This window comes from Chenopodium album, chromosome 3, assembly GCF_948465745.1.
Source record: "Chenopodium album chromosome 3, dcCheAlbu1.1, whole genome shotgun sequence".
In the NCBI taxonomy this organism is placed as follows: Eukaryota; Viridiplantae; Streptophyta; class Magnoliopsida; order Caryophyllales; family Amaranthaceae; genus Chenopodium; species Chenopodium album.
In genome coordinates this window covers 22,418,747-22,446,098 of record NC_137836.1, presented here as the reverse complement: position 1 = coordinate 22,446,098, position 27,352 = coordinate 22,418,747, and the positions used below count along the sequence as shown (strand labels likewise).

Sequence of the window (27,352 nt, the reverse complement as noted above, 5' to 3'; positions counted from 1 at the left end):
AGTTGTCACCTCTGCAGGGTAATATTTATTATAGAAATTCAAAACAAGAGTCTCCCAGTTAGTTATACCAAGTGCAGTTCCATTCAATCCATTAAAACATAATTTAGCTTTTCCACGACATAAAGAGAAAGGAAAAAGAATCTCCCTGATTTGGTCCTGTGTGACCCCCGCTTGCCTGATGGTATTGCAATATTGACAGTAGTATGCAACATGAAGATTTGGGTATTCACCCTTAGCTCCACAGAATTGCTTCCTTCGTGATAAATTGGGGTTTAATCTTGAATTGCACTTCATCAAGAGCCGGAGTGGGAGTAAGATGTGGAAAATCGATCAGCGACGGCTGCAAATAATCGATGAGCTTCTTAGGTGTTGTCATCTCTGATTCTGAACCTGAAGGAACTTCTAAATTACTAGAATCAGTTAGAGGGTCTTTGTAATTATCGTTATCCCCAAAACCCGCCAAGATTTGCCTGTAGTGAATCTTTTGTCTATGGAAAGAGCGCTCGATCTTAGGATCGAATGGGATATAACCTGATTTGGAACACCTGGGCATAAACAAAGAACTAAAAGGCAAATATGAGACTTGCCTTAAAGAACCGACATTCTCTGAGACAAAAGAGAATAATCTAGACTACGTATAAAAACAATCAGAAATAAAAATAAAACCGTTTCCCCGGCAACGGCGCCAAATTTTGACAGGCTTATGTCGTATCACCCAATCAAAAGTAATTCTTAAATCTCTAACTAATGCAGATAGGGAAGTAGGGTCGAACAAACAGGAAACGATTCTTTCTATTCCTAATTAATCTAAGCAATTTAAATTATTTAGTAACAAAATAGTATTATAAAGTGAAACTAAACTACTAAGATTAAGGGTAGAGAAAATTAAGGAATAAAGGCCTAGGGCATAGGTTCACCAATAAATACCATTCCAGGGTAAAACATAATAATCAATCACCAATAATTCATCAATTAATCAGATCATAAAGGGCTTTCGCTACGTATTACAATCACAGAATTAATATACCGGTATTAAATCTTATCTCTCGAATCTCGACTAAACCATTTATAAATTAACCTTGCTATTGAAACTAAGCCTAAATATCAATTCTCATCTCTCGAATCTCAAATCAATATTGCTAAACTCATACATAAAAGATCTGCGCAAATCTAGTTGCATAGTATTAAATCAATAAATAGGAAATTAATTAAGCATTGACAATCAACAACAATAAATTACCCCTTCATATTATTTATGGATCCCCATAAACCCTAGAAAGAAAACTACTAAAGCATAATTAAATCTAAACTAATCAAAACAATTAAACAAAACATGATGAATAAAGAAATAAAATTACTGAAATAATAGAGAAGAAATTGTTACCAAAGTTAACGAAAATAATGAATTGAATCAAGAACAAAGTATAGAAATGTAGAGAGAGAAAATAAAACTAAGTAGAGGGAGAAAGTCTAAAAGAAGAGTTGAAAAGAGATATTAAACTTGCTTAATGAAAATGCATTTAAATTAAGCAAGAAAATCCTAAACTTAAACAAACTAAACAATGACTAAACCCTTTTCAGAGACACAGCGCCCGATTGGGCCCGCCTTTTTAAAATCAATAGTCTTCTCTTGCGCCTGGTCGGGCGCGAGCTCCGGCGAAAATCTTCTTTTCTTCTTTCACCCCGCTCGGCCGAGCGCACCTTCGGGCGAAGCTTTATCCAGATGGGCAAGGCTCTTGGTTTCTTGATTGGGCCTTGATACTCAACCCAATCCGAATTTCCTCTTTTGGGACTTCATAACTCGGTCCAATGCCTCAATATCTCAAATGTCGAGCCCTTAATCACCGGCTTGATGACTCTAACCGGCCTTGGGCTACGAAAAGTGGTTGTGCTCCTCCAATGCTCGTAGTCGCTCCATAAAATCCCGGGAAAATGCTCCTAAAGTGAAATTCCCTACAAAACTCAACCAAAACTACGAAAACACTAGAAATTAAAACATAAATTAGTAGTAAAAGTGGCTCTAAAGAGCCAAAAACACTACCAATTATGACCAAGGGTTGGGGGTAATAAAATAGACATATCACCAATCTATACCCGTTGGCGTCCTAACCGCCTGAGCCCTTAGCCTCATCTGATTGAACATGTGTCGTGGAGGGCGAGAAGGAACAACAAGGGACTTAGAAGAGTGCTGAATCGCAACTCTCTCACCTAGGTATACCACAGCGTCGTATGTCCCCTAAAAATACCTACGTTGGGCGGTGTACTGAATGGCCTATGAAGGAAAATCAAAATCATCCCACGGCCAAAACTGAACATCGGGCTCGTACAAAACAAATGTCCATAAGATCAAATCCTACTAAGGGGTAACGCAAACAAGAGTGTTGAAAAGACATATCGAGAGAATAAACTCTCGAACAAAATTAGTAGTAGTCTGGTCACAATAGCGGCCTCCCTAACTAGCAACAATGGGGAGCCCTTGAGGCGAAGGCCTCGCTGGTGAAAAAGACGGAAAATACTCGTAGAACCAGACCTATGAAACAATGAAGCGTCAGCGTGTGCTAGCATAAAAACTAGGACAAACTTCGATTAAAGAAAAAAGAGTATACCTCTACGAGCCTCCAGAAACTCGAAAGTGTGACCTCCTCATCAAACCTACGATGGAGACAAGAGAGCCGCAATCCTATCAGGAAGTTAACATAGGCCAATTTGGCCCAATCATATGATCCGACCATACAAAGGTCGCGAAGAGCAGGCTGATAGTAGAGTAGCACTCGGCTACCCCTGTAATGTCCCCGACAAAAGAATCAGAGCAAAGATGCTCACCCACTGCTCCGGGGTAGTCGCACCATCGTGAAAGGTCTTCGCCAGCATGGTCCGACGAATACACAAGGCGCTAATCAACGATGGCCGAGCCTGCTGCGAGCTCAAACAGCAATGCGGCCGACCAGCTCCTCTACCTCCGAATATAAATCCGTGATGTCGCTGCCAAATGGGAATCATAGCTGACCGAAACTCCAACTCGATGATGAGAGTGAAGTCGAGATGAGTGACAGTCATCTCACCCCAAGGAAAGTGGAAGGTGTTGGTGGTGTCCCAAAAGAACTCCACCAAAGCTCGAACTAGAGAACGGCTCGACGAAAAAGAGTAAAGAGCCTTAGTGGCCTAAAGAAAAGGAGTCAGACTACAAGACTCCCATAACTCGCGCAACCCGTTGTTACACGGAAGTGAAGATTGTATAGCTGACCAATAGCCTCGTTGCCTAAGTCGTGGCAACGAACCCGATCGTAGGTCTTCCCGAGCCGTACCCGCTCTGAGATGTTAAAATCGGGCGCAAAGTACTTGATACGCTTGTCCCACTCGGAGAACTCCCTTAGACTGGTAGAAGCTCCCTCGCCTACGTCAACAGGCTTGTCCTCCCGGTGAGCCCTGGGAGAACGAGAGCCAAAACCACGACATCGAGACATGCTAAATCATGAAAAGCAACAATAAATCAATGGTTCTATAGTATCTAAGGTTCGCCTAACCGCATGATACTATGTTTGAACAAAACAGAGTACGTAGTACTAAAACAGAGCATAATTTTTATTCAAGCAAAAATAGCATTTTCAACCAATCGGACAATTTCTTGCAATACTATGACAAATATTGTGAAAAATTTAGCATGAATAGCTAGAAAAAACATGAAGAACGAGCCACATTATTCTCACAAACTCAAAGGCTTTAACAATGGAAAAATGTTCATTTCTTCACTAAATCGAGTCACACAAGTCTCAAAACACTCCCAAGACAATATACAAGCATAAACAAGCTAATTCGTCACATAAGATTCAAAAAACCAAGAAAATTAAGCATAATTGGGTTTGAAATTTTCGAAAACCTGCAAAACAAAGCACATAAAATTCAGCAAAATCGAGGTGAGTTCGAGTAAAACTTAAATAGATCGGGAAATTAGAGATGAAAAGCTTTAATTTGCAACAAGTTTGAGCTAATTTGGTTGATAAACGAGCAAGAACGAGTGATTCAAAGGTTTTGCGAAATTTCGAATAAAGAGCAACAACGGCGAAATGAGGAACGAGAAGGGGTTTATTCAAAAAACTCGACTCCAGCGCAAAACGCCAGAAATCACGCGATGCATGATTCTTATCGCATCGTGACAGCCTCAATACGCGGCGACAGCAGGTAGCAGTGTGCGGTGGCTCAGCGTCACAACCCGTGGCGCTAATAATGATTTATGCGGACCTATTTCAACATTCTTGGGTTCCTTGGTACGCCTCCTATAAGCAAATTGACATTATTAGTAGTCGGCTCGATTACAATCGTAGTTAGTGATCGACTTGGCAAACAATCGTCTCACTTAGCTTTAAGCGCTTAAGTATTGGCTCATCACAAGCACCAAGGTAATTGTTCAACAGCAAGAACAAGCGCCAAGGTACTGGCCCATTTACAAAATACACTGAGGTACTGGCACAGCAAGCGATCACAGCAAGAAAATACAGCAAAACATCAACACAACAAGCATTCAAGCAAAGCATTAGCAGATAGAGAATCACAAGGCAACGAGGTCTTCGACAACTTTCACTAGGATGAAAAAGTTGTCAATTAAATGATCAGGTCAAGGCACAGACGAGAAATTGGAGATAGCTACAAGCAGCAATCTTCGACGATGTTCCAAAGCAAGGAGGAAATTGTCTACAGCGGCGAGGAACTGCCGTAGCAAGGTATTGCCACAACCCTAAAGATGGCTACAAGCAGTCGTCTTCGATGATGTTCCCTAGGATGTGGAAGATTGTCACAACAAAGCTAAAGGTGGCTACAAGCAATCACCTTCGACAATGTTCCCTAGGATGTGGAAGATTGTCACAAGCAATCAAGGATGGCTACAAGCAGCGGTCTTCGACGATGGCGTTCACGAGGCATTGTGGAGGTCGTCACAACAAATGCAGCAACAAAACGGTTACCTCAGAGACTTGTACTCGACGGTGCAAGATACACGTTTCTAACTCTTTAATTTGTTTAACTAACGCCAGTTTTCAGGCATCGGCATTTCAAGAATGATTTAGGATAGCAAAACCATCTAAATCATTCTCCGTCCCTATCGCTACTTTGACTTTTGTTTTCGAAACATGTGTTTCTCCAAACTCTGTCAAAAAAGGGTCTTCTGTAGACACCCAAATGTGTCTCCCCAAAAACCAAACCCAGTGATGAATACTTTTCATGTCATTGATTATCGAACGAAGTGAAAGTGTGAAAAGTCTAGTGATGTTTTAATAAATATCCTTCTTTCTGTTTTTGAAATCTACTCTATTTATGAAAATAGCCAGTCCAATTTAGTTAGATCCATAACAAGGGTCCAATAGTAGTTTAGTTGGTTCGGGCTTGCAAAGAGCTTTCCAATGATATATTATAAGCCCAATTCCAATGAATAATGAGGAAGTTATGGCCAAAATATTAAGATGAGCTTGAAATGATTTTAAAGCCCAATGATCTAGTGGAGGGCCCATTAATTATTATTTCTAAAGTTATTAAGCTTGATTTTAATCTTCTACAATAATCTAGAATGATATTTTGAGTTCTAATAAAGTTAGGATTAAAAATTATATCTTTGAAAAATAATAAATTTGATTTCGAAAAAAATAAGTACTTTAATTTATTATGATAAATCTGATTTTTAAACCGATAAACGCGGAGTCTAGTTACTTAATTATATTAGGAAAATGATTTCGTACAAAAGCGCGTTTTATCTTTTAAACCAGCACCAAATGACAGCCTTGTCGCATGACGACAGACCCTATCGCCATGCGTGAATCCTGTCGTTTCGCGCTGAATCCTGTAGCTATTTTATCCCGATTCGAATTCTAACTCTTTTATATTGTTTCCGAACTTTCTCTATAAATAGGGTCGTAATTTCCCGTTTTCAATCATCAACAATCATCATTAATTCTCTTAGCTAATAGCTTATTCTTCTATCTCTTTCTAAGCCTTCCCTTTACAAACAAAATACAACATTCCGCATTCACGAGTTCTAGACACACTTAGCTAAGTTCAAAGTTGTATTCGCCCTAAACATGAAAGATCGATAATTTCTGAGGGTTTGGTCCGAAATTCCTATTTCAATTATTTTAATTAATTGTTTGATTTAATATTTTCCTTAAACTTACTAACGCGTGTATTTTTTTATTAAAAAGAGATACGAGACATCAAAGTAAATAATTCGATTATTTAGTATTCTTTTGATATTAAAATCATGTTTATAATTTTATATTAATTCCTAAAATCATGTTTAGGGTATTAACTAATATTTCTAATATCATTTATGTTCCTAGTATCATGTTTAGGATGTCTCTTATTTCTAATATCATTTTAGTATCATGTTAAGGCTAAAGCTTTGATCTTTAATGTTTAGTGACGTGCTAGGATTTGTTATTAATCATGTTAGTATCATGCTATGGATCTTGCTAATATTATTATGCTTTGATGTGAATATTATTATGATGATGATTTGTTGTTATTATTGTTGCTTGATATATTATTATTGTTATTGCATAATCATGCTCTCTCTTGCAGGATAAAAGAGATTTTGTAGTTGTAATCACGCTTAATAAGATAATTAATAATCTTGTTTAGGTTAACATGATTATAATTCTAGTGATCACCAATAATAGATTTGTTCGTGCATTAATATTCAACCAAAATAGATTAAACAGGTTTAGAATTAATAAATTGATTGTATTTTAGTCAAAAAGCGCACATGAATATGAGAAGAATAAAGTAGATGACTATTTTTAGGCAGGTTCAATCTCTTTTAAGTTGGATCTGCACCTTCATCCTTGAATATCCAGTCATGGTTCATGACCACTATGAAATTAGCGATCTTTATGGATCGTGAAAGGGGTGTTACCTTCACCTTGTGAACGGTTTACAAGTTCTTAAAACTTGTTGACGACTCTTTTGCTTTAGCTTCCTTCCTTTGCACACCGCCATGCTTAAGTGTATGATCACAGTGGGGCTCAAGTGTGACATGCTTAAAATATTCCCTACAATCATGCTTGTCAATAGGTAAATAAAAGAACAAGTATGATTTTGGTTTAAAACCAAGTACTTCGTATAATGATTTTTTAAACAAAGTAATTCGTAGAATAATTTAATTTAAAATCTATACAAAAATTTATTTTAGAACCTTAATTATTAGTATTTGGATTCATTAATTTTAAATAAAAGTCGATCCTGGGACCCGATCCACAATCACACATCAATACTGTTACCGTGATATAACAACCATTTCCGTGATTGTGATCGAAACCGCATTTTTATACTATGATGTATGATTCACAAATATTAGTCAAAGTATATTTAATGAATAGTGCCAAAATGCTCAATGGGCAAGGACAGTTTTAAAAAGCAAATGGAGTAATAATAATAATAGACTATAAAAAATAGTTAAAAAAATATAAAAATAAAATATCAAATTAATAATTAAAATTTAGACACAGCATTCGCAATCCGTTCCGCGATAATCGCATCATTTTCGTTACTGCAACTCATGACCGTTGTCGATATCACAATCGAAACCTCATTTCTATAATTGATGGTGACTCACCATCTTGAAAATCCTAGATCCGCCGCTGGTCTATGTAGAGTAAAAATCTAACTCAATCTGTTGTTGCCAGAAAAGAAAAAAAAAAAAACAAAAAAAAAACGTAATAATCTTACTCAATCTGCCTTCGCTTGGTTAGGCTTATATCCTGTGCCTTTCATGCAATCTTTTAGCCCATCTTCTAGCCATGTAAGGGTCATGATAATCCCAACTATCAACACAGCTTGTTCTCCCAGCGGTAATGATAGCTTCTGCGCTGTTATCTGTGTCTCTCGGATCACCAATACCCACCACTACTTCACCAACTCTAATTTGCTCATCAACCCTGAGCTCACCCTCAACATAGCTGTAGCCAATGCAGGCATGATCATGTGACTTGTCTACATCAAGGAGAACTCTTTTCTCCTCATCACCTCTAAGCTCTCCAAGCCTAACAATTCTACTATCCTCCTGGTCTCCTATTCTTAGCTGTACTTCCTGTATCACACCACCAAGCAACTGTCCCAAGAATTCTTCAAGCTCGTGCATGACTGAGCTAGTTGAAGACACATGGAACTGATGAACAGAGATTGGCGTATCTGTTTGTAAATCACTGACGGTGCGATAATATCTACTACTGGTAGGATAATCAGACAAGTGTAAAATGGATGAATATGGGTTTTCATGAGTACGATCCTTGAGAATTTTAATACCTTTTCTAATCCCTTCGACGGGATCAGCATGACCAGCATAAAATAGCCTATCAACAACCTGTAGAGCTGCCTTCTTTCCGTAGGATGTCATGCGCCTGAGTGGGAAGATGCGGGCCGCAGCAGAAGAGTAGCTCACAATTGCTAATCGATCCACTGGTCGCAAGGAAAATACCACTTGTGCTATTGCCTGTTTAAGGAGCCTCAGATGTGTCCCATTCGGGCTGGCAACCAGCACCAAGTCAATTGCTTGCAGAGGAGCTAACCTAACACATAAATATGCTGCTCTCTTACGTTTGTACCAAGGTGAGGATGAACCAGTCAAGAGTTCATGTGAGTTCTGCCCTGGAGAAAGATATGGATTGGGAGAAGGGTGATGCACACAGGACCAAAAATTTGATGGCGATGGCGTTTTTGGAACATCTAATGGGATAAGACTGAAGCAAAGACGTGGCTGGCAAGAAGAATGAGCCTCAGGCTCCACAGGATCATCATCATTGTAGCGGGCAGTACGAAGAAAAGACCGCCTATGGACCCGAAATGTGGAGATGGAATCATCAAGGATGCGAATGATAGGGTCATCTTGGTTACGAGGGAGCCAGCAAGGTGGATGTAAGGTGAGAGGCAGGCGTGTCCATTGCGCACGACAAATAGGACAGTTTATGCTACCATGGCGAATATTTGAAGAGATACATGACAAATGGAATGAATGAGAGCATTGGGACGTAAATATGGCTTTGCCAGGACTTGATGCCACATAGCTGTTGAGTAACGGTTCAAGACATATTGTGCACAAATTCTGCCACAAAAACAATCACAACAGTTAGCTTGCTTTCTACATCTTTCAACAAATTGCGATGCTAGTTGAGCAGATACAAGTCAGATAAGACTAGATTTCAATAGTTTTACATGTTGCAGGCTTGCAGCTAAGTAGTGAGCTACCAAATGTAGCTTGTTACTATTATAGCACCAATTTTGGGAGATTTGATCTGTCAGGCGTGTCAGCCCACCACCCCAAAATATGGATTTGCAGCTTCTTTTTTTTTTCTTCATAATAACGGGGTGGGGGGGTCTATGTTGGTTGGACGTGTTTGATTATAACATAAGGGTGCCACACTTCTTTTCTAATACTAGTGGTCTAGCAATCAGTACTGAAGTATCCATTTTCAGTTGAAGATCTGATTATTATTCGACATTAGTATAGAAGCATGTTGGAGAGTCGGATCTCTACAGAGCATTAATCCTGTACAGGTAGGTGTTCATAAACTAGTCACAACTGTTTCAGATGCTTAACAATTATACTGTCAAATCAATGTTAGAGCTAGCATAAGGCTGATCAAAGATGATGAACCAGTGAACCACAACATGTTTTCTACTTGCTGCTCAAATGGTGTAATAATGCAGAATGTAAACTGTAATGACATTGCCCAAGGTTCAAGCATGTAAACACGTGATTACTGTCAAGGCACTAGCAGACACCCGCGTAATATCCAAAATTGAAAGCTTGATAAACGAACACGAGTAATTGCACTAGCAGACGACCTGGCCATTTTCCACAATTCGAACCTCAATGAACCAAGAATATAGCAAAAGTTTTAACAACAAAAGCATACTTGTAATGGCTATTCTAATATCCCTGAAACTACAATGACACTATAAGCAGTATATTTGCTATGAATTGAAAAGGCAAGGATAAAAAAAAAAACCAGATAAAAACAAGTATAAGACTAACAAAAATAAAAGGAGAATATATAGCTTGAAACATAGCCATCGCTAGAATTTTAAACATAATAAAATCCCTATAAATCATGTAAATTCACATGAAAAAATTCAATACGTCTCCTTTAATAAAGTTGTAAAAATTTCTTCCCGGGTGACTATGAGCAACAAAAATTATTATACCCAAGTTTGAAGAAAAACTGTTACTCCATAGTATTTGACAAGTAAAAAAATATATAAAAATTTTATTAACTTTAATTTGTTACTGTCAAAAATTAAAAACTTAGTTAGGTCCTGTTTGATTCACCTTAATTTTGCTGAATTGAAATTATTTTTATTGAACTGAACTTAATTTTACTGAACTGAAATTATTTTTACTGAACTGAAATTATTTTTACTAATTTTCTATTATAATTCTTCTTTAAGAAAACTGAATTTTATTGAACTGAACTTATTTTTAATGAATTGAAATTATTTTTACTGAACAGAAATTATTTTTATTTAATATTATTTTTTTAAGATGAAGAGAACAGGGTCTAAGTTAGTACAAATGGTATACTGGAAATTTTGCAAAATTTTAATTTATACTTCGTATAACACAAAAAAGGGTGTCCAGCAATTAGCATATTCCTTTAATCCTTTTTCAGTTCAATCAATAGTACTTTTTTTTTTTTTTTTTTAATAGGGAAACAATCAATAGTAAAATTTTCTTTAATAATGCACACCCTTTTGGCCTTGTCACTCTACACATCTCAAATAAGAGCATAAAAATTAAAAAAAGTTAATACCTCCGTTAAATGTTATATGCAAATTTTGCCGAAAATGGATGATCAAGGTTACGTGCAACTTTGCATTTTCTTTCTTATTTTAGTAAACAAATAAGCTTAAAAAACTAATATACCCTTATTTAAAAAAATCAGATTTGAATAATTAAATGAGGTGGTCTCATTCTCTCCCTCCTTTTTTAAGTGGAGTAGTCCATTTTCTCTCTTCCGCCTAATAAAATCATATATTCCCAGCCTTTTTTAAGTGAGGTGGTCCCATTTTTTATCTACCTTTCTTTAATTACTTCCATTAAATTAGCTAATCTTTCCTCATTAAATTTTGCTTTGGTAACCGCAATATCCTCTAAAGTTGCTTGTAACATATATAATGTTAAAAAAACATAAAAAAAAAAAAAAAAAAAAAACCGTAAACAAAATAATCTCAAGGAATTTAACAATTAAAAAAAAAAAGGAAGAGCTTAATGTACCTTAGATGAAACACTAGCTACATATAATTGTTCCACACCCTCTGACAAATGATTTAGAGTTTCTTTTGAAGAACATAATTCTGCTTTTTGACTCTGAACCTGACCCACTTTCTGCAATTCCCAAACATAAAATCAATCTTACAGAATATAGCAAAATACAATTTAACAGACTTATACAGAAGAATTGAGGCAAAATTTAGAGAAAAAAATTGTCTGAAATTTGTTGATGATTCAAGTTTTCTAACCGATGAAGGATTTCGGCTTGGAGGAGAGCTGGTGCCGACACTTGATGAGGTGGAGGAAAAGGAGGAGCAAGGAAAGAAAAGGAACCTCTTAGCTGCTTTTTTGAGCTTAGAAGAAGAAGAGATTTGTTCTGATTCTCTTCTACCCATCTATTCTCTATTCTCTCTCAAAGGGATTGATTGTAGAATTGAGAAAGTGTATAAAATAACAACAGTGGGAGGTGAAGAGTAGTGTATTGGTGTCTTTATTTATTTAAGTAGGAAAAAAGTGATATGGGTTTCCTCATTTCAGGGATTTCTAAGTGAAAAGCAAACAGATGAATTCGAGAAAGAGGAATTTGAATTTCTTGGATTTGGAAGTTGTAAACAAATTGATAAAAGAGAAAATAGATTAATGGGAAAAGATGGTCAAATTACACAAATATTTCAAAGAAAATAAAATTGTCAAAGGGAAAAAGATAAAGTAAGGGAGTTGAGGATGATATGGTATGTTAAGCATTTAGCTGTTGGGGGTGCGGGGGGGACCTTTGGTGGGGTTTGAGGTGTGGTGCAGTGGTGGTACAATAGTTCTCAAGGGTCCCTTAGCTATTTCTCTTTTATTTTTTTTTGCCTTTAGTGTTGTCCCCACCCTCTTCTACGATTCGTGGAATCCTCGCATTGTCAACAAACTCAACATAGTACAAACCTAGAGAAAGATGTAGTTCATTAGTGCTTCTACCATCTTATAATATTGCTCTGGTTTGTAAAACTTGTAAGGATTTAGGTATTTTAAGCTAAATTTCAAGAATAATCTCACCTTTGGGCGTCCGTATAAAATACTCCCATCTTTGAGTTATGGTTGGCCGGCGATGGCGTGGCAGGGGACTTAAGCGGGGGACGACAGTAGCTTGGCTGGCGCGGGCTGCTTGTTGCTGTGTGTTGCTGTTGCGTCGCGCACCATGCTTGCTGTTAGCAGCAGCAGCAGCCCGTTGTGCGTGCTAGCCCGGGCTAGCTGATGCTAGCAGCACCGAGCGAGGCCTCGTACTACTAGCATGCAAGCTCGGCTAGCAAGCCCCAGCGAACACCTGTATGAAATTGCTGGGCTTGCGGCCTTGCTAGCCGCTTTGGCGAGCAGCCCTATACAGCCTAGCCCTCACTTGGCTAGGCCAATGCAAGGCTAGAGCTATATTTTTACTTGTTGTTTGGATGATTTTACCATCTCGTCTATTCCTAAAACGACTCGACTCACGACGCTCGATTTCGACGCTATAAGCTCGGAATCCAACATCTTTTTCGAGGGTTTTTCGTTTTTGACGAAAATTTTTAAATCTTTTAACCTTGAATCTTAATAGCATATTTATGGTGATTATGTATTTGGTATTTTCCTTAATATTTCTGCATTTTTGGACTTATTTAAGCATGTTTACTTTTGTAGTGATGCTTAAAACATTGGTTAAATTTCACATAATTGCAAATCCATTGCATTAAGTGTGAAAAATTTATTTTTTGAGGCTTTTAAGTACTAAACATCAAATCTTTAATTGTTTTAAGTGGTTGGAACTTAAATTCCATGAATTTTGTTGAACTTTTTTATTTAATCATTTATTCAGTTGATTGGAATCATAAAGTTTCAATCTTGTGATAGAAATTTCATTCACCTTCATATTGGAAGATATAATTTTTCAAGGATTGACAAGTTAAAGTTGGAATCTTTATTTGAAATTTTGTGTTCATAATTCCAACTCGCCTTTATTAAATTAATACTGAGAATAGCCTTATTCATTTTACTGCATCAAGTTGAACCTATTTTATTAAAGAATAGTTCTTGGGAATAATTTTTGTTTTGTGCACTTAAATGATTTTATTTAAGTTCGGCTTGTTATAATTTTCATTTTGCTCATTAAATTAATTCTAAAATTAATTTTGAATTAATTAATTAAGTTACGCAAAAATTTCGGGATTAGCCCCGAGAGTATGTGACGCAAACCAAGGCCACACCATCCTCGGCCAGCTGAGCTGCTAATCAGCCCACATGTGGCTGCCAAGGCATGGGTGCGCGCCACACTCAGATGTATGGCTGGTATCTTGAATGGGTCCAATAGGAGTTATGAGTCCCTTTGCATGGAGTCGATCGAAAGCATCATCTTAGCTAATTCCAATAGGGGTGAAATCCTTTCTTAGTTGCTTTCTAAATCCTCTATTATCCATGGCTAAGATTTCATTAAGGTCGAAAGTACCAGCACTGTTACTAAGGTAGGTGTTTACGGAAGAAGAAGGATAGTCGTTCTTCTTTCCTTTACAGCCACTGTTGTTATTGTTACTAACCCTGGCCTTCTTGTCGCGCGGAGGAACATGAAGGAGGTTTAAATCAACGAGGTCTTGAACACGATCTTTGAGAGCAAGACATACCTCGGTGGTATGACCACGACCACTATGGTATCGGCAATAAGATTTTGGGTCCCAATTGGAATACCGTTTTTCAGGTGAAGGGTCTTGACTCGGACCAATGGGGTGAATGAGACCTTGATCGTGAAGACAGTCAAAAGCTTCATTGTAAGTCATTCCTATTGGTGTTTATTCTTCAATGGTCTGTTTCGCCCGTGGATTAGGAGCATTGAGTTCTTCACTAAATCCTTGGTGAGAATTTTGTTCGACAACCATCATCCTATTTGCTAGTCCTTCTACCACATTTAAGAGCATGACAATGACATCTTGCAATTTTCGAACGTCTTCTTTTAGACTTGACGAGTCTTCTTTGGTATTATCTAAGAAAAGACTTTCATCCTCCTCAATCATGGCCACTTCATCAAGAGAGGTTATATAAGCTGTCTCGATCATGGGCTCGCCTACAGGTGTGATAAGAAGTGAAGGATCAAAGGATGTTTGGTCTTCTACGATGGCTAGAATCTCGGAAGTTTTATTGTCATCGATCAGATCTTGAATAGCTTCTCTGAGTTTCTAACACTCCTCAGTATCGTGACCTTTTCCTTGGTGATATTTGCAGTGCTTATTAGGATCCCACTTGGGTGGCCGAGCTTCTGGAACTGGATCCTTGATAGTTCCTATGGGCATGACTAGTCCTTTGTGGTGTAGCTTTTCGAAAGCTGTTTCGTAACTCATACCAAGTCGAGTGAACAGTCTTTTCTACTTTTGGATTTGTGGTTTAGAGGCGTTCGTAGCATGTACCTCATTAATGGGAGAGGAAGAAGAAGGATGGTCGTTCTTCTTTCCTCTCGCACTATTATCTTTCATAAGGTAATCTTCAATGTCAATGCCTATATTATACACAGCCTTGAAATATTCAAGTTGTGTTGGTATTTTAAGTGCTTTGAATACTTCCCTTGGAGATTCTTGATAAACATCATCACAGATTCTTTTTCGGTATGAACCTTGACCATATTAGCATAAGTTTCCCTCCATTTGTTGAAGAAAGAAGTGAACCCTTCGTTTTCTTTTTGTTTTAACATCTCAAGTTGTCTGTAGTCTGTTTCGTCTTGAATGTTGCACTTATATCTATCTATGAAAGCCTTTGCTATCGATTCCTAGGTAGAAGTTTTCTCTTTGTCAAGAGAGAAGAACCATTGTTGACAAACGGTTTCAAGAGATAAAGAAAACAAGGAATGAAAGACTTTCCTATCAATCCCCTTTATGTTCACTATGGTATTAACAGCTCTTAAATGAAAGTAAGGGTTATCTGTTGCCTTGAATTTTGGGATGTCGTTGGCGTTGAACTTATGCGGAAGAAGTTCCTTGTCCAGCGAGACCCCTTGTGAACTAATGCCTTGGAACTTGTAGTCACTAGATATATTGCTCAAGCTCTCTTGCATAAACTCCATTTGTTGTTGCTTCACGGGGTCACTGATTTTGAGGGTTAAAGCCTTCAATGTCTCAGTCACGTCAGCCAACTGCTTCTTGAGTTCATTGACTTCTTCTTGACTTGCCATTATCTTCTTAGCTTTTCTTTTCTGACTCACTGGTTTATCAAAAAGTAGAACTTGAACAAATATGTTGTCCTTGATTAATTGCCCTTCTTTTCTTAACCAAGTACTGTGGAAAGGGAAATTAAGGATATTCTTTATTAATTATTTAACTCAAGCTCTATTCAACATGCATAGATGGAAGAAGGAAAGAATGATGAAGAAAGATGATGTAGATGGAGGGATATGAGGAAATTAGGAATAGAATGTACCCCCAACTCAAATGACGGAAAAAACCGACTCATGCATGAACCTAATACATGGTCATGGTGACATATACTCAAAGTGTGTTCTAAGACTAATGAGTGTAGGTGACATGTTAAGACTTGTTTCATGGCCATGTGACTAGACTATGTATTAGGTTCATGCATGAGTCGGTTTTTAGTCATAACTGGACAAGCTGTGATATTTTAGTCATAACTCTTGATCTGTGACTCTGATTGGGATGAAACCAACGCCAAATTAAATATAAAACTCGGGGCTACAGATCTTTATTTTGTACGACTCATAGTTTTTCAGAGAACTCCGGTTATGACCAAAACAAATTAACGCTTGTGCAGTATACGGGAATAAAAATCCGGGTTGACTTAAAGGAACTATGACTCGATTTTAGGTATATTTTTTTAGCTCTAATTAATTAATTAATTAATTAAACAAAGTCCTTTAGTCATTAATTAGTTTAGTTAGGCTTAATCACAAGTCAAACAAATGGTTAGGAAAAACACATAGAGTATGCACAAGCAAAGAATGCACAATTAGTCAAGTATACACAATATGATGTAATGAGTTTACAACCTAACCATGGCTCTATTCTCTAAATTTCGGGATATGGGTTAGTCAAAGAGGGTCCATGGTTAATGTTCCGGATGCACCGCGCAAAAGCCTAACCGTGAAGGGTTGGCGCGAGTGGATAGGACAACGCGAGTTAAGAAAAACTCGCTTCCATGGTTTGGTGAATTCACTTTGTTGCATAGAGCGTTCAATCAGGTAGATGGAGCATGAATTCCCAGAGGGTTATGTCCGAATGTAGAAGACATATGGGTTTCAAAAAAGTGAGAAAAACTCAATCAGGAAGTAGGATCGAGCAAACAGTGCTAAAAACTGGTCAAAATTAGAACGCATATTTCTGGCTCGGTATTGGAAGAACTTGACGCCAACAAACAGAGGCCGGCGCCACAATTTGGCTTTAGCGCCTGGCGACAGATGCTGTCGCCTGGCGCTAAAGTCAAATAAGTGGCGCTAGACTTTATTTCCTGACGCTAGTTCCTACATGCCTCAACAGCTTTTTGTGCTCGATAAAATTTTCCAGTTTCGCGCAGCATTATTTCGGTCCTAGTTGTGAAAGATATTCCTCAAATTTCTTACGTGTAAAAATCCTATGTTTTAACTTATTACGAGTGGTCTTTCCAATGAGATCTTTTTTATGCATATGACAATTATATTAATCAAAATTACGCACATGAAATACTTAGAACTTTTCGATTCTCATCCACTCATTCTAAATCATTGCCGAAATAAATTTCAGGAATTAAAATAGAAATCCTCCCCGGTGGAGTTGCCAAAAACTGTAGGGAATATTTCAAGCATTATCCCTAAGCTTGAACCCCACTGTGATCATACACTAAAGTACGGTGGCGTCCAAAGGGAAAGAAGATAGAGCAAAAGAGTCGCCAACAAGTTTTAGGAACTTGTAAACCGTTCACAGGGTGAAGGTTACACCCCTTAACGATCCAGGAAATCGTTAACTCCAATAGATCGGGAACCAAGACTGGTAGGTCGGGGATGAAGGTACAAATCCAACCTAAAAGAGATTGAACTTGCCCTAATAATAGGCATCTACTTTATTCTGATCGTATTCATGTGCGCTTTCTGACTAACATGCAATCAATAGGATTACCCTAAACCTGTTTATCTATGTTGGTTGAATATTAATGCACAAATAATACTATTATTGGCGATCACTTGAATTATAATCAAATTAATCCTAAACAAGATCATTAATTATCTTATTAAGCGTGATTACAAGTACAAAATTCCCTTGAAACATGCATAAAAGGTGTGATCAAGCAATAACAATAAATATCAAGGAACATAATAATTATCATAATAACAATTATAATAATTACAATCATAATAATCATAATAATAGTCACAATCATAATCATGTTAAAGCATAATAATAATAGCAAGATCCTAGGCATGATACTAACAAGATTAATAACAAACCCTAGCATGTCACTAAACAATAAAGATTAAAGCTTTAATCCTAACTTGATACTATTAGGAAAGACAATAAAAGGCATCATAGAAATCATAATTGGCATTATATTCTTTACCCTAAACATGATACTAGGAACTTATTGTTGTCACCCTAAACATCAAATAAAGAAAAACATCCTTACATGATACTAGGAATCATAATAACAACCTAGAGATGATTTTTACATCATAATATCAATAAAACATTAAAGCACTTACTTGGATGCCTCGTACCTCTTTCTAATAACAAAATACACACGTTAGTAACTTGAAGGAAATAATAATAAATCAAACAATTAAATTAAATAATTGAAAGAGAGATTTGGGACCAAACCCTCAGAAATTAAACCTTTCATGTCTAGGGCGAAGGCAACTTCGAATTATGCTAGGTGTGTCTAGTGCTAATGTATGAGGAATTGTATTTGTAAAAAGCTAGGCTTAGAAAGAGAGAGAGAATCAAGAAATTCTTGATGATAGTTGGTGAAAGAGAGAATTAGAGAATTGATGATATTTGATAAAGAGAATTTATGATTGAAATTGATGAAAATTGATGATTGATGAGAATTGATGATTGAAAACAGAATTTGAAGAGGCTATATATAGAGAAAATCAATCGGATGGATAAAAAAACGAATCAGAGTTTCAACGAGAATAAAACTCGATTAGCACCAGACGCAGGTCGTTAGCGCCAGGCGCCAAGCCTTAGCGCCTGGCGCTAATGCTTGGCGTCAGGTGCTACTAATCAGTTTCACGCATTTTGTTTTTATCATATCTTTTGATCCGAAAGTCCAAAAAAGGCATGTAATATGTATTTGAAAAGCTCTTGAAATCTACTTTCTAATCAAATTGGAATCAGATTAAAAATTTTTGTAGATAAAAAAATATGGCCGAAATAGTGTAAGGGTGTCAGTTTTTGATAGAGTTTCATATCTAATTCATATCATTTTTGTTATAAATCGGATTTATTATTATAATATATCATTGGAAATATAATTTCAAGATCTATCCAACCATATAAAATTCGGATAAAGATTATGGGGTACGAAAATAAAATCTGAATATATTCCACTTCGTACAAAACAAGGATTTTAAAAGGAGTAGTTTTATTCAATTTTAAACTCTTTAAAACATCATTATCAATCCTAACTCCATTAGGATTTAAAAGAATCTTCTAGAGTATTATAGAAGACTATAATCAATCCTAATTGTTTTAGGAATGATAATTAATAATAGGCCCTCCTCTAGATCATTGGGCCGCATATAAAAACCAAATCGGGCCCAGTTTAGTATTTTGGCCATAACTTCCTCATTATTCATCGGAATTGGGCTTATAATATATCGTTGAAAAGGTATTTTCAAGCCCCATCCAAATACACAATTATTGGACCCTTATCATGGACCAAAATAAACTGGAATGCACGTTTTTCATAAATAAGGTAAGAAAAAAAATATTTTCAAAAACAGAAAGAAGAGATATTTTAATAAAAACATCCTCATCACTAGACCTTTCACACTTTCGCTTTGTTCGATAATCAAATGAAGTGAAAGGTATTCATCACTAGGTTTGGTTTTGGGGAGACACATTAGGTTGTCTACAACTAGCTAGTGTATTCAAGCAGTGGGGGGGGGGGCACCATTCTTGGTGTTGAACCCACAGTGGATGCTATTTGAAAACTGTCTCCTTCCGTGTTCATCAACATCATCAAGTGGAGTGCACGAGGAAAGAAAATTTGAGGATGAAGGAGGTTGCCCTACTCCTAGGTTAGCATGAAAGCAGCAACACCATGCGGGTGGCACGAAAGCAGCGACATTGTAGACACCTAAAAATGTCTCCCCAAAACCAAACCCGATGATGAAAACCTTTCACCGCCATTATTGGTTGGGTTGAGTATTTAATCTTTGGAGTGCTTAAATCCATGTTCTATCCAATATATTTCATAAACCAATCCAATTTCTAGCTCATTTCCCTAAACCATAACATATTTTCCACTTTTCGTATCCACATCATAAACCCGAGATGAACTAAGTTAATGGCTATATAGTTTTGATCCAATTTTTTTTGGTTGAGTAGGCCTTGAAATAAGTTTTCCAACCGTATATCATAAGCCCAATTCCGAGCTATAACAAAAAAGATATGAGCAAAACACTAAACTCAGCCCAAAACCAACACCCTTCCACTAAAACGACCATATCGTAAAATCTACATATCATTTTGACCTTATCTTAATTGGGTTGGAAATTAGACATGACAAGCTTTCCAATGATATATTATATTCCTAATTCCGAGTTACAGATCAAAAGTTATGATGATTTTAAAAACGGGTAAAAAACTGGAATCACTGCGTACACTGCAAAAGCACTGTGTCACGGGAGTGTGCCCCGTCTAAAGGTGCCTGGCACCGTGTCACGGTGCCATTTTTGAAACTTTTTCGCGTCAAATTCCACCGTGGCATGGTACCTGTTGCCGTGACAAGGTACCTGCTGCCGTGACAGGGTACCTGCTTCCGTGCATGGTATTTCTCACCCTATCACGGTGCTTTTTCCGTGTAATTTCCACGTTTTCCCATACCGTGACACATTGTACTGTACCGTGCCACGGGACACTGCCGTGTCACGGAATTTTTTCGTGTCTTTTTTCGTGAAAACGCATGACCCTTCACGAGTTTTCACTTCCTGTAGGTCAAATTTGTCCCGCGTCACTCCAGTTGTCCATCGTGTCACGGGAATTTGCCCCGTTTGACGGTGCCAGGCACCGTGTCACGGTGATCTTTGTCGTGTCAAGGTGTTATTTTTTAGGGTTTATATCTTTTTAGGGTTCCGCGTGTTTGCTCTACTCATTTTCCTACCCCCCTTATTTATGTAGTTCGGGGCATCAAATCCTTCTCTCTTTCTCTCTTTTACACTAAAAATCATTCTCTTCTCTTTCACTCATATTCTAAGCCTCAAACCTATATTCCTAATTACATCATTCTTTCCTTAAGCACTCCAAAGAGTCTATACTTAACCCGAGGTTCCGTCCTTAAACCAAGGCGTGAAAGGTATAAATAACTGAGGGTTTGGACAAAATCAAATCTATATTTATTTAATTTAATTTCCATTTGATTTATATTTTTTTATTGAAGTTACTAATAATTTATTCATGATGTAGCAATTTAAAGGAACGTGCGGAATGTGAGTAATTAATTAATTTAATTACTCTTATTTTTTTAATATTGCTAGCATCATGATTAGGTTATTTTATATTTGATTTGTCTAACGCTATTATTGTTGAATTGCTTCCAATATTAATGTTTATTCTATTGTTATTATGATCACTATATTGCATGTTTAAATGGAATATGTAATTGAAAATCACGCCTAATAAGATAATTTGGACAAACGATTTAGGTTCCTTTTTAATCTTGTTGTTTAATTCAAGTGATCCCAATTATTTTAGAATGATGTGTTGCATTAATATTTAACCAATTTAGCCTAATAATAGTTTGGAGCAAATTGAATATTTTGTTTGTATGCCTTTGAGATCACAGGAATCACTTTTCACTATTAGAATCGAGTAGAGGCTAATACGGGCGAATGTGACTCCATGACTTACTTCGTACCATCATCCCCGATCCTCCATATTCGTGGTTCCGAACCGTATGGACTTAGTAATCTCATGGATTATGAATGGGGCGTAACCTTCACGGGTCAATCGTTGTCCCTTTATCGTGGTTGCCTTTTATGATCCTTGAACGGTTTACAAGTTCCTTAAAAACTTGTTGGCGGCTCCCTACTTTCCTTGTCCGTAATCGTATACGTCAATTCTCACTTCCTAAGAGTGCCAAGCATATTCACACATGCTTTAACGTAGGCGCACATCGAACAATGCCTACAGACACCATGCGACATCGTCCAACCCTTGTAAGTACATGAGGTGGGTGTATGCCAGTAGGTGGTTTTCTAGGTGGAATTGGCGGTACCATAATAGGTCCCAACCAACACATTTTTAACCGTGGCCGGCTATTCGGCCTCGGCTATTTCCCTGGAGAATGCAGAGGGTTTTTCCCCAAGGTTTTGTAGCCAAAGATGCCAGTCCATACGCTGGTAGTTGTATGTTGCATGTCCTCTAAAGAAGGCAGACAGGATGTAGGGCAAAGCAGGCGGCCTATATAATGGTTGTGCCATATGCTGCGCTGAGTTGATTATATGGGGCCCCGACTAGATGAGGGGGCCGCTTGGTGGGGTCCCTCGTACAAATTGAGAATTCCTCACAGAGGTATTCTGAAAGCTATCATGATAAGTCGACGTGGATGCTAACTCTGACAGATGCTGGGTCTTTTTCTTTTCGATGTACTATCGAGCATATGAGAAGGATTTCTTGCTAACATCCGGCTTTACATGCTAGACATATTTTCTGGCCACCGTTTCTGGGAAACGGAGTCCTGAGAGGTCGTTCTGGGGTCGAGCCTTATCCTTTGGAGCAGGGTGAAGAGTCGGTTGACGGTCCCGGAACGACTTCTGCTTTCGAAGCTGAGATGATTTCTTGGCCGATTTTTCCTTTCTAGGAGCAGTCAACCGCTTCGTGATCAATTCTTTAATTTCACTCTTGAAGCTGCTCATCAATTTCATGAGCTCATCTCGGGTGACTAGGGATGATCCTGCTGCCTAGGATGGATTAGCCGACTGCCTGAGGGCTTACGGGACTGTCCAGGGGCTTGCTTGGACCCACATGGTTTGCGTTGCGCTCTCGCCTATCTTTATGACGAATGCTCTTAGAGATGAGTTACCTGTCCTTGGCCACATAGGTTTCATTGTCCCCATAGTCACCAAGGTCATGGTCCGTTTGGACCACCACTTCTTTCAAAGGCCGATTGGTCTCTAGAGGCTGCACAGGTAGATCTTTTGAAGCCATCTTAGAGGTACTTTCCCCACAGACTGTGCTAAATGTTTTGGGTGTTTTTGTGTCCCTTGGGAGAGTTACAACTCGAAGACTGGATTCGAAAAGGACGCCTGTACCTGCATAACGAACGGAGATCCGAATGGTTGGAGGTTCACCTCCAAAGAATAAGTTAGTAAAACGTGCGGAAAGAAAGTTATCTTCAGGATTCCAAGCTTAGGTTCTCTATTTCAGAGTGCAATAAATGCCATAATGATTAAGACGTAAGTTCTAAAAAGTGTAAGGTCCCCCAATAATTGGGGGAATCTCCCTTTTTATAGGGTCCTAGGAAAACATGCCCTACCCTAGGGTTTGATGACCTAGGGATTAGGGCAGCGCCGTTTTGCAGCGCCCCTTGTAATTTGGGCCTTGAAGGCCGCCATTCCCAGGGGGCATATCTGAGTGACACGTGTTGTCAATTTGGGGAGTCCATTTGGACGACTCTCAGAAGGACACATGTTTCTCTTTTACTGGTCCACTTGGGGGTATTAAATACCCCAAATCATGAGTCATGATGCATAAGTAATGTCAAGTGTCATCAACCAATAAAAATCCTTGGCTACTTTTCATATTTAAAAGAATTAAGATCAGTGTCCTCCCGACTTCGAGTAAGGGAATGACGCACTGAAAAGTCTCTCCATCATCTAAGTGCGAAGAGTAGTGTCCTTACTGGTCAACATAACTCTTGTAGAAGACAAAGTCAAGGCAAGCCCCGATCAATCGGTAAACTTCATAGGCTGATCCCAAGATGTAGGCATTGTCGGCAGAGGCATCGTCCCAAACAATGGAACCTGATGTAAGCCTTGATCCACAGGATCTAGTACTGACTAGCCTAAGCTTAGGATGTGAAGGCTAAAATGTCTAAGAAGGCGGAGGCTACTGCCATTGGGTCGTACAATCTGGAATGGATGAGAAGGTTGATGCTGCTGCCACTGCGTCTGAAAATGCTGAAACGGCTGAGAAGGCGGAGGCTGATGCCATTGGGTCTAAAACTTTGCTGAATCATAGGGGATCGTCTACAGCGACTAGGCTCTCCCTCATCTGAGTCTCTATGCCTCGAAGGCGAGCGAGACCTGCATCGCTCTCAAAAATACACAAAATAAATATAAGGTGTGTAAGATAAAGCAAAAAAAAAGCAAACGTGGAAAAGACAAACAAATATACCTCTTAAACATCGTCGGAACCGCCCCGACAGCTCGTACCTCGTCGCATCTTGATGATGAAATATTTTAGAGAATCAACAAGCTTTATCATGCACATCATATCCGTGTGTGTGACTTGAAAGTAAAACAAAAGTCAGTAAGAAGTAATGATTATGAAGAGTGAAAGCTTTGTCATAAACCTTACCACATCGAACTCCTCAGGCAAGGTCTCCTACGCCTGTCTAAAACCCTCTTGTGCATCAGCAATATCATCCTCGACCATTACGATCAGCCCCGGGTAACGGTTGGACTAAGACGAGATCTCAATCTCCCCCTTACGACGAGCAGTCGCCTAAAACATGACCGAATAATCAAGTTATTCGACGGTTTACGATAAAAAAAAAAATCTTTAAAGTCAGACCTCAAGTAGACTTGGTGGATGAGCCAAGTAAAGAAGCAGGTCCTGAGAGAAATCGACATCCATGCGCACAAGCTCTGGGCAGGAACACTGATAGCGCTCTCTTCCGCTAACAAGCTCCTTCAACGAGCGAGAATGCAACATCAACGCAGGTGCAGGCAACGACACTAAAAAAACGGTTAGCGTTGTGCTGACGGACTACACGCTGATGAGTGTCATTTTTGGCACTCATTTGATACTCCTTAGGGTGAAATGCATGTTATTTTTTAGCTTTCTTTAGTTTTTCCATAGTTTTACTCTTTATTTCTTTAGTTTGCATTTTCTTGGTTAATTTTCTATTTTTATGCATCTCTTGGTTTATTTTTCTATTTTCTCTTTTAATTGTTTGTTTTCTTTCATTTTTCAGGTTAAGATCATAATCCGAGGATTCCCGAGTCTCCTTCCCAAGTTTTACATCGTTTGAGATGCCTCTTGCCTACCATTTGAAGTTCAAGTTGGAAGGAGTATAAATTCCAAATCTTCTAGCTAGTGCATTCAAGCAGTGGGGGGGCACCATTCTTGGTGTTGAACCCACCGTGGAGGCTATTTGAAAATTGTCTCCTTCCGTGTTCATCAACATCATCAAGTGGAGCGCACGAGGAAAGCAAAGTCGAGGATGAAAGTGGTTGCCCTACACCAAGGCGCGCGCGCGCGACACTGGCGCGGGCGCGCCTCTTTGGGTCTATGTTTCGTACCCTTTTATGTGCGGCCGCACATCCACCTTAAAGATGGTCGCGCCTGTACGCGTCTTTTTGGACGATCTAACTAATTCTTTTGTTAGTTTTAATATATATAGATTTTCCTTCTATTTTTAGAAGGGGGATGATTTTAGAGAATTGAATTAGAGGATAATTAGAGTATAATTTTAGATTATTTTGTAGAGAGAGAAACACTAGATTGTAGAGAGAGAAATTCATGATTGATGATTATAAGCATTTTCTCCATTTATTTGAACCAAGTTAGTAAGGATTCCTTTTACTTTAATGTAATCTTTAGTTTTTGATATCAATTGCTTTATTAATTGTTCAAGTTTGATTGATTTGTGATTGATTTAGTTTTATCAATATGATGATGATTAATTTGTTGTTTAGCGTAGTTTTGATCTTGATTTTCATGGATTGGGAGTAGTTTACTTTCTAGGGTGATGGTGAAGTATATATGAGTAATGGATTGATGCTAATTGGGGGAAATTGATGGAGTTGACGTATTGATTAAATTGGTTGATTGATTTTGTGCATGTGAGTGATTGATTGAAGAGTAGCTAGGTTTTATTGTTGCACTAGATTGCATTGTAAGTTCACATTGATACAAACGATTGATTTGTGGCTTGCATTTGTCGATTGAGTTGGTTTGTGAAGTTCCTAGCTAGAGTCTCTCGTAGTTGACGCTAGTTTGACCTCTAGGAGAATAGCTTATCATACTTTCTTAATTGCTTAATTGATTTTCCCTCGCAACACTCGACTTAGTCAATTCCCATCCCGATTAGTTGTATCCATTGCATGTAATTGTGGATCCTAAACCCTAGTGTTGATATATTTGGTTTTAATCTCGTTTTCTTAGTTATTTTAGAGTACACATACCTTATTTTACCTCTTCGAAATAGCTTAACTCTAGCAATAGTGACCACCTCCCATTCCTAGTGGTTCGACCCTCGACTTACTCCTATGCTAGTTATAAGGGTGTATTGAGTGATTACAAATTTTTTTTTTGGCCTAGAGAAGATATTCCAACGACCTAGTCTCAACCCCTAGTCAAAATGGCGCCGTTGCCAGGGAATGAAGGCTTTGTTTGCTATTGTTGTTGAGCCTATTTCATTTTAATTCAAAAAAAAAAATAAAAAATTTCTCTATTAGGCTACATTTAATTTTTAGATGTGCTACTATTAATTTCTTTTGAGTTTATGTGTGCAAGTTAACATGGGAGAAGTCCCAAGGCATACATTGAAGGAATTGGGCACTCTAGGTGCATACAAGTATGAGAGCGGGATTGCTCCATTATTGATCCCGTAAAGTGACTTTGAAATCAAGCCGACAATGATAACTTTGAATGAAAGGAAGGCAATATGTTGGTGCAAAAAATGAAAGTCCCCTCAACCATCTTAAGGAATTTGAGAAATATTGTAACACGATTAAGGTGACCGGGGTAGCGCAAGAATTCATAAGGCTTAATCTATTTCCCTTTTCTCTAATTGGAAGATCTCAAGAGTGGCTAGACAAGGAAGTGGAGCCTAATACCTTGAGAAATTGGGATGATGTCACCAAGGAATTTCTTTCCCGTTTCTTCCCTCAAAAGAAAATGGCGGTGACTAGAGCTTTGATTCCAAGTTTTAAGAAAAGGACTAGTGAAAGCCACTATGAAGCATGAGATAGGTACAAGGATTATCAAAGAGAGTGTCCTCACCATGGAATTCCGAGTTACCAAATCATTTAAATCTTTTAAGGTGGTTTGAGTCCTCAAGGGAGGTCAAGTCTTGATGCCGGAGCCGGATTCACAATCATGAACAAGACGGTGGAAGAGGTTGTGGATGTGATAGATGATGTAGTGAGGAACTACATGGATTGGCAAGAAGTTGAGATAAAGTTGACAAGTGAAAATGGCTTGATTGATCAACTCAACGCCATCAACAATTTGTCCACATTACTTTCAGACTTAGGGAATTAGGTGGTTTCTATCAAGGCTAAGCTTGAGAATGCTTCTTCTCAAGCACAAACTCTTCCCTCTTAATTTTCGAGGAGAGGTACATCTTCTTACTCTAACCATCTTTTCGCTTCTTGTTGCATGATTAGAGAATGTTTGGTTTGTGATTTATGTGGAAAGAATGATCATGATGCTTCTAATTGCCCCAATGTTTCTTGTTATGGATGTGATGAATATAATGGAAATGAGAATGAGAATGTGAATTATGTTGATAATAATGATTTTGGACCTAGATTTAATGTTCAAAAGAATGTTGGGAATAGGAATTATCACAACCATGGGAGCTATGATAGTTATAACCAAAATAGTGGTTATAGGAACATCTAACACAAGGGTTTCGTGGTAACCATAACAACTATGGCTATACTAATCAAAGTCATGGCAATGTATATGGGGATCATAACCAAAGTTATGATAACAATAATCGAAA

The 27,352-nt window shown here is 38.0% G+C and overlaps 1 protein-coding gene and 1 non-coding gene across 5 annotated transcripts; both read right to left on the bottom strand.

Moving 5' to 3' along the window:
* Nucleotides 1-6,893: 6,893 nt before the first annotated feature.
* Nucleotides 6,894-11,942, bottom strand: LOC145623897 (putative E3 ubiquitin-protein ligase EDA40). 4 transcript variants are annotated; one of them, XM_081676809.1, is made up of 4 exons: nt 11,500-11,942; nt 11,255-11,365; nt 7,711-9,082; nt 6,894-7,034 (listed from the first exon to the last, which is right to left on the bottom strand). In XM_081676809.1, exons 1-3 carry the CDS (start codon nt 11,644-11,646, stop codon nt 7,736-7,738), a joined length of 1,605 nt encoding a protein of 534 aa, XP_081532935.1. In that variant the 5' UTR covers nt 11,647-11,942; the 3' UTR covers nt 6,894-7,034; nt 7,711-7,735. The 4 variants fall into 4 exon arrangements, with proteins under 4 accessions (XP_081532935.1, XP_081532936.1, XP_081532934.1 ...); XM_081676810.1 differs by lacking the exon at nt 6,894-7,034 and adding an exon at nt 9,193-9,825 and having other exon boundaries at nt 7,119-9,082; nt 11,500-11,527; XM_081676808.1 differs by lacking the exon at nt 6,894-7,034 and adding an exon at nt 7,124-7,627.
* A 14,585-nt stretch (nt 11,943-26,527) lies between these two features.
* LOC145625682 (small nucleolar RNA R71) lies at nt 26,528-26,633 on the bottom strand. Its single transcript, XR_014110591.1, has one exon. It is a non-coding gene; the product is annotated as a small nucleolar RNA R71 (small nucleolar RNA).
* Nucleotides 26,634-27,352: the final 719 nt, after the last annotated feature.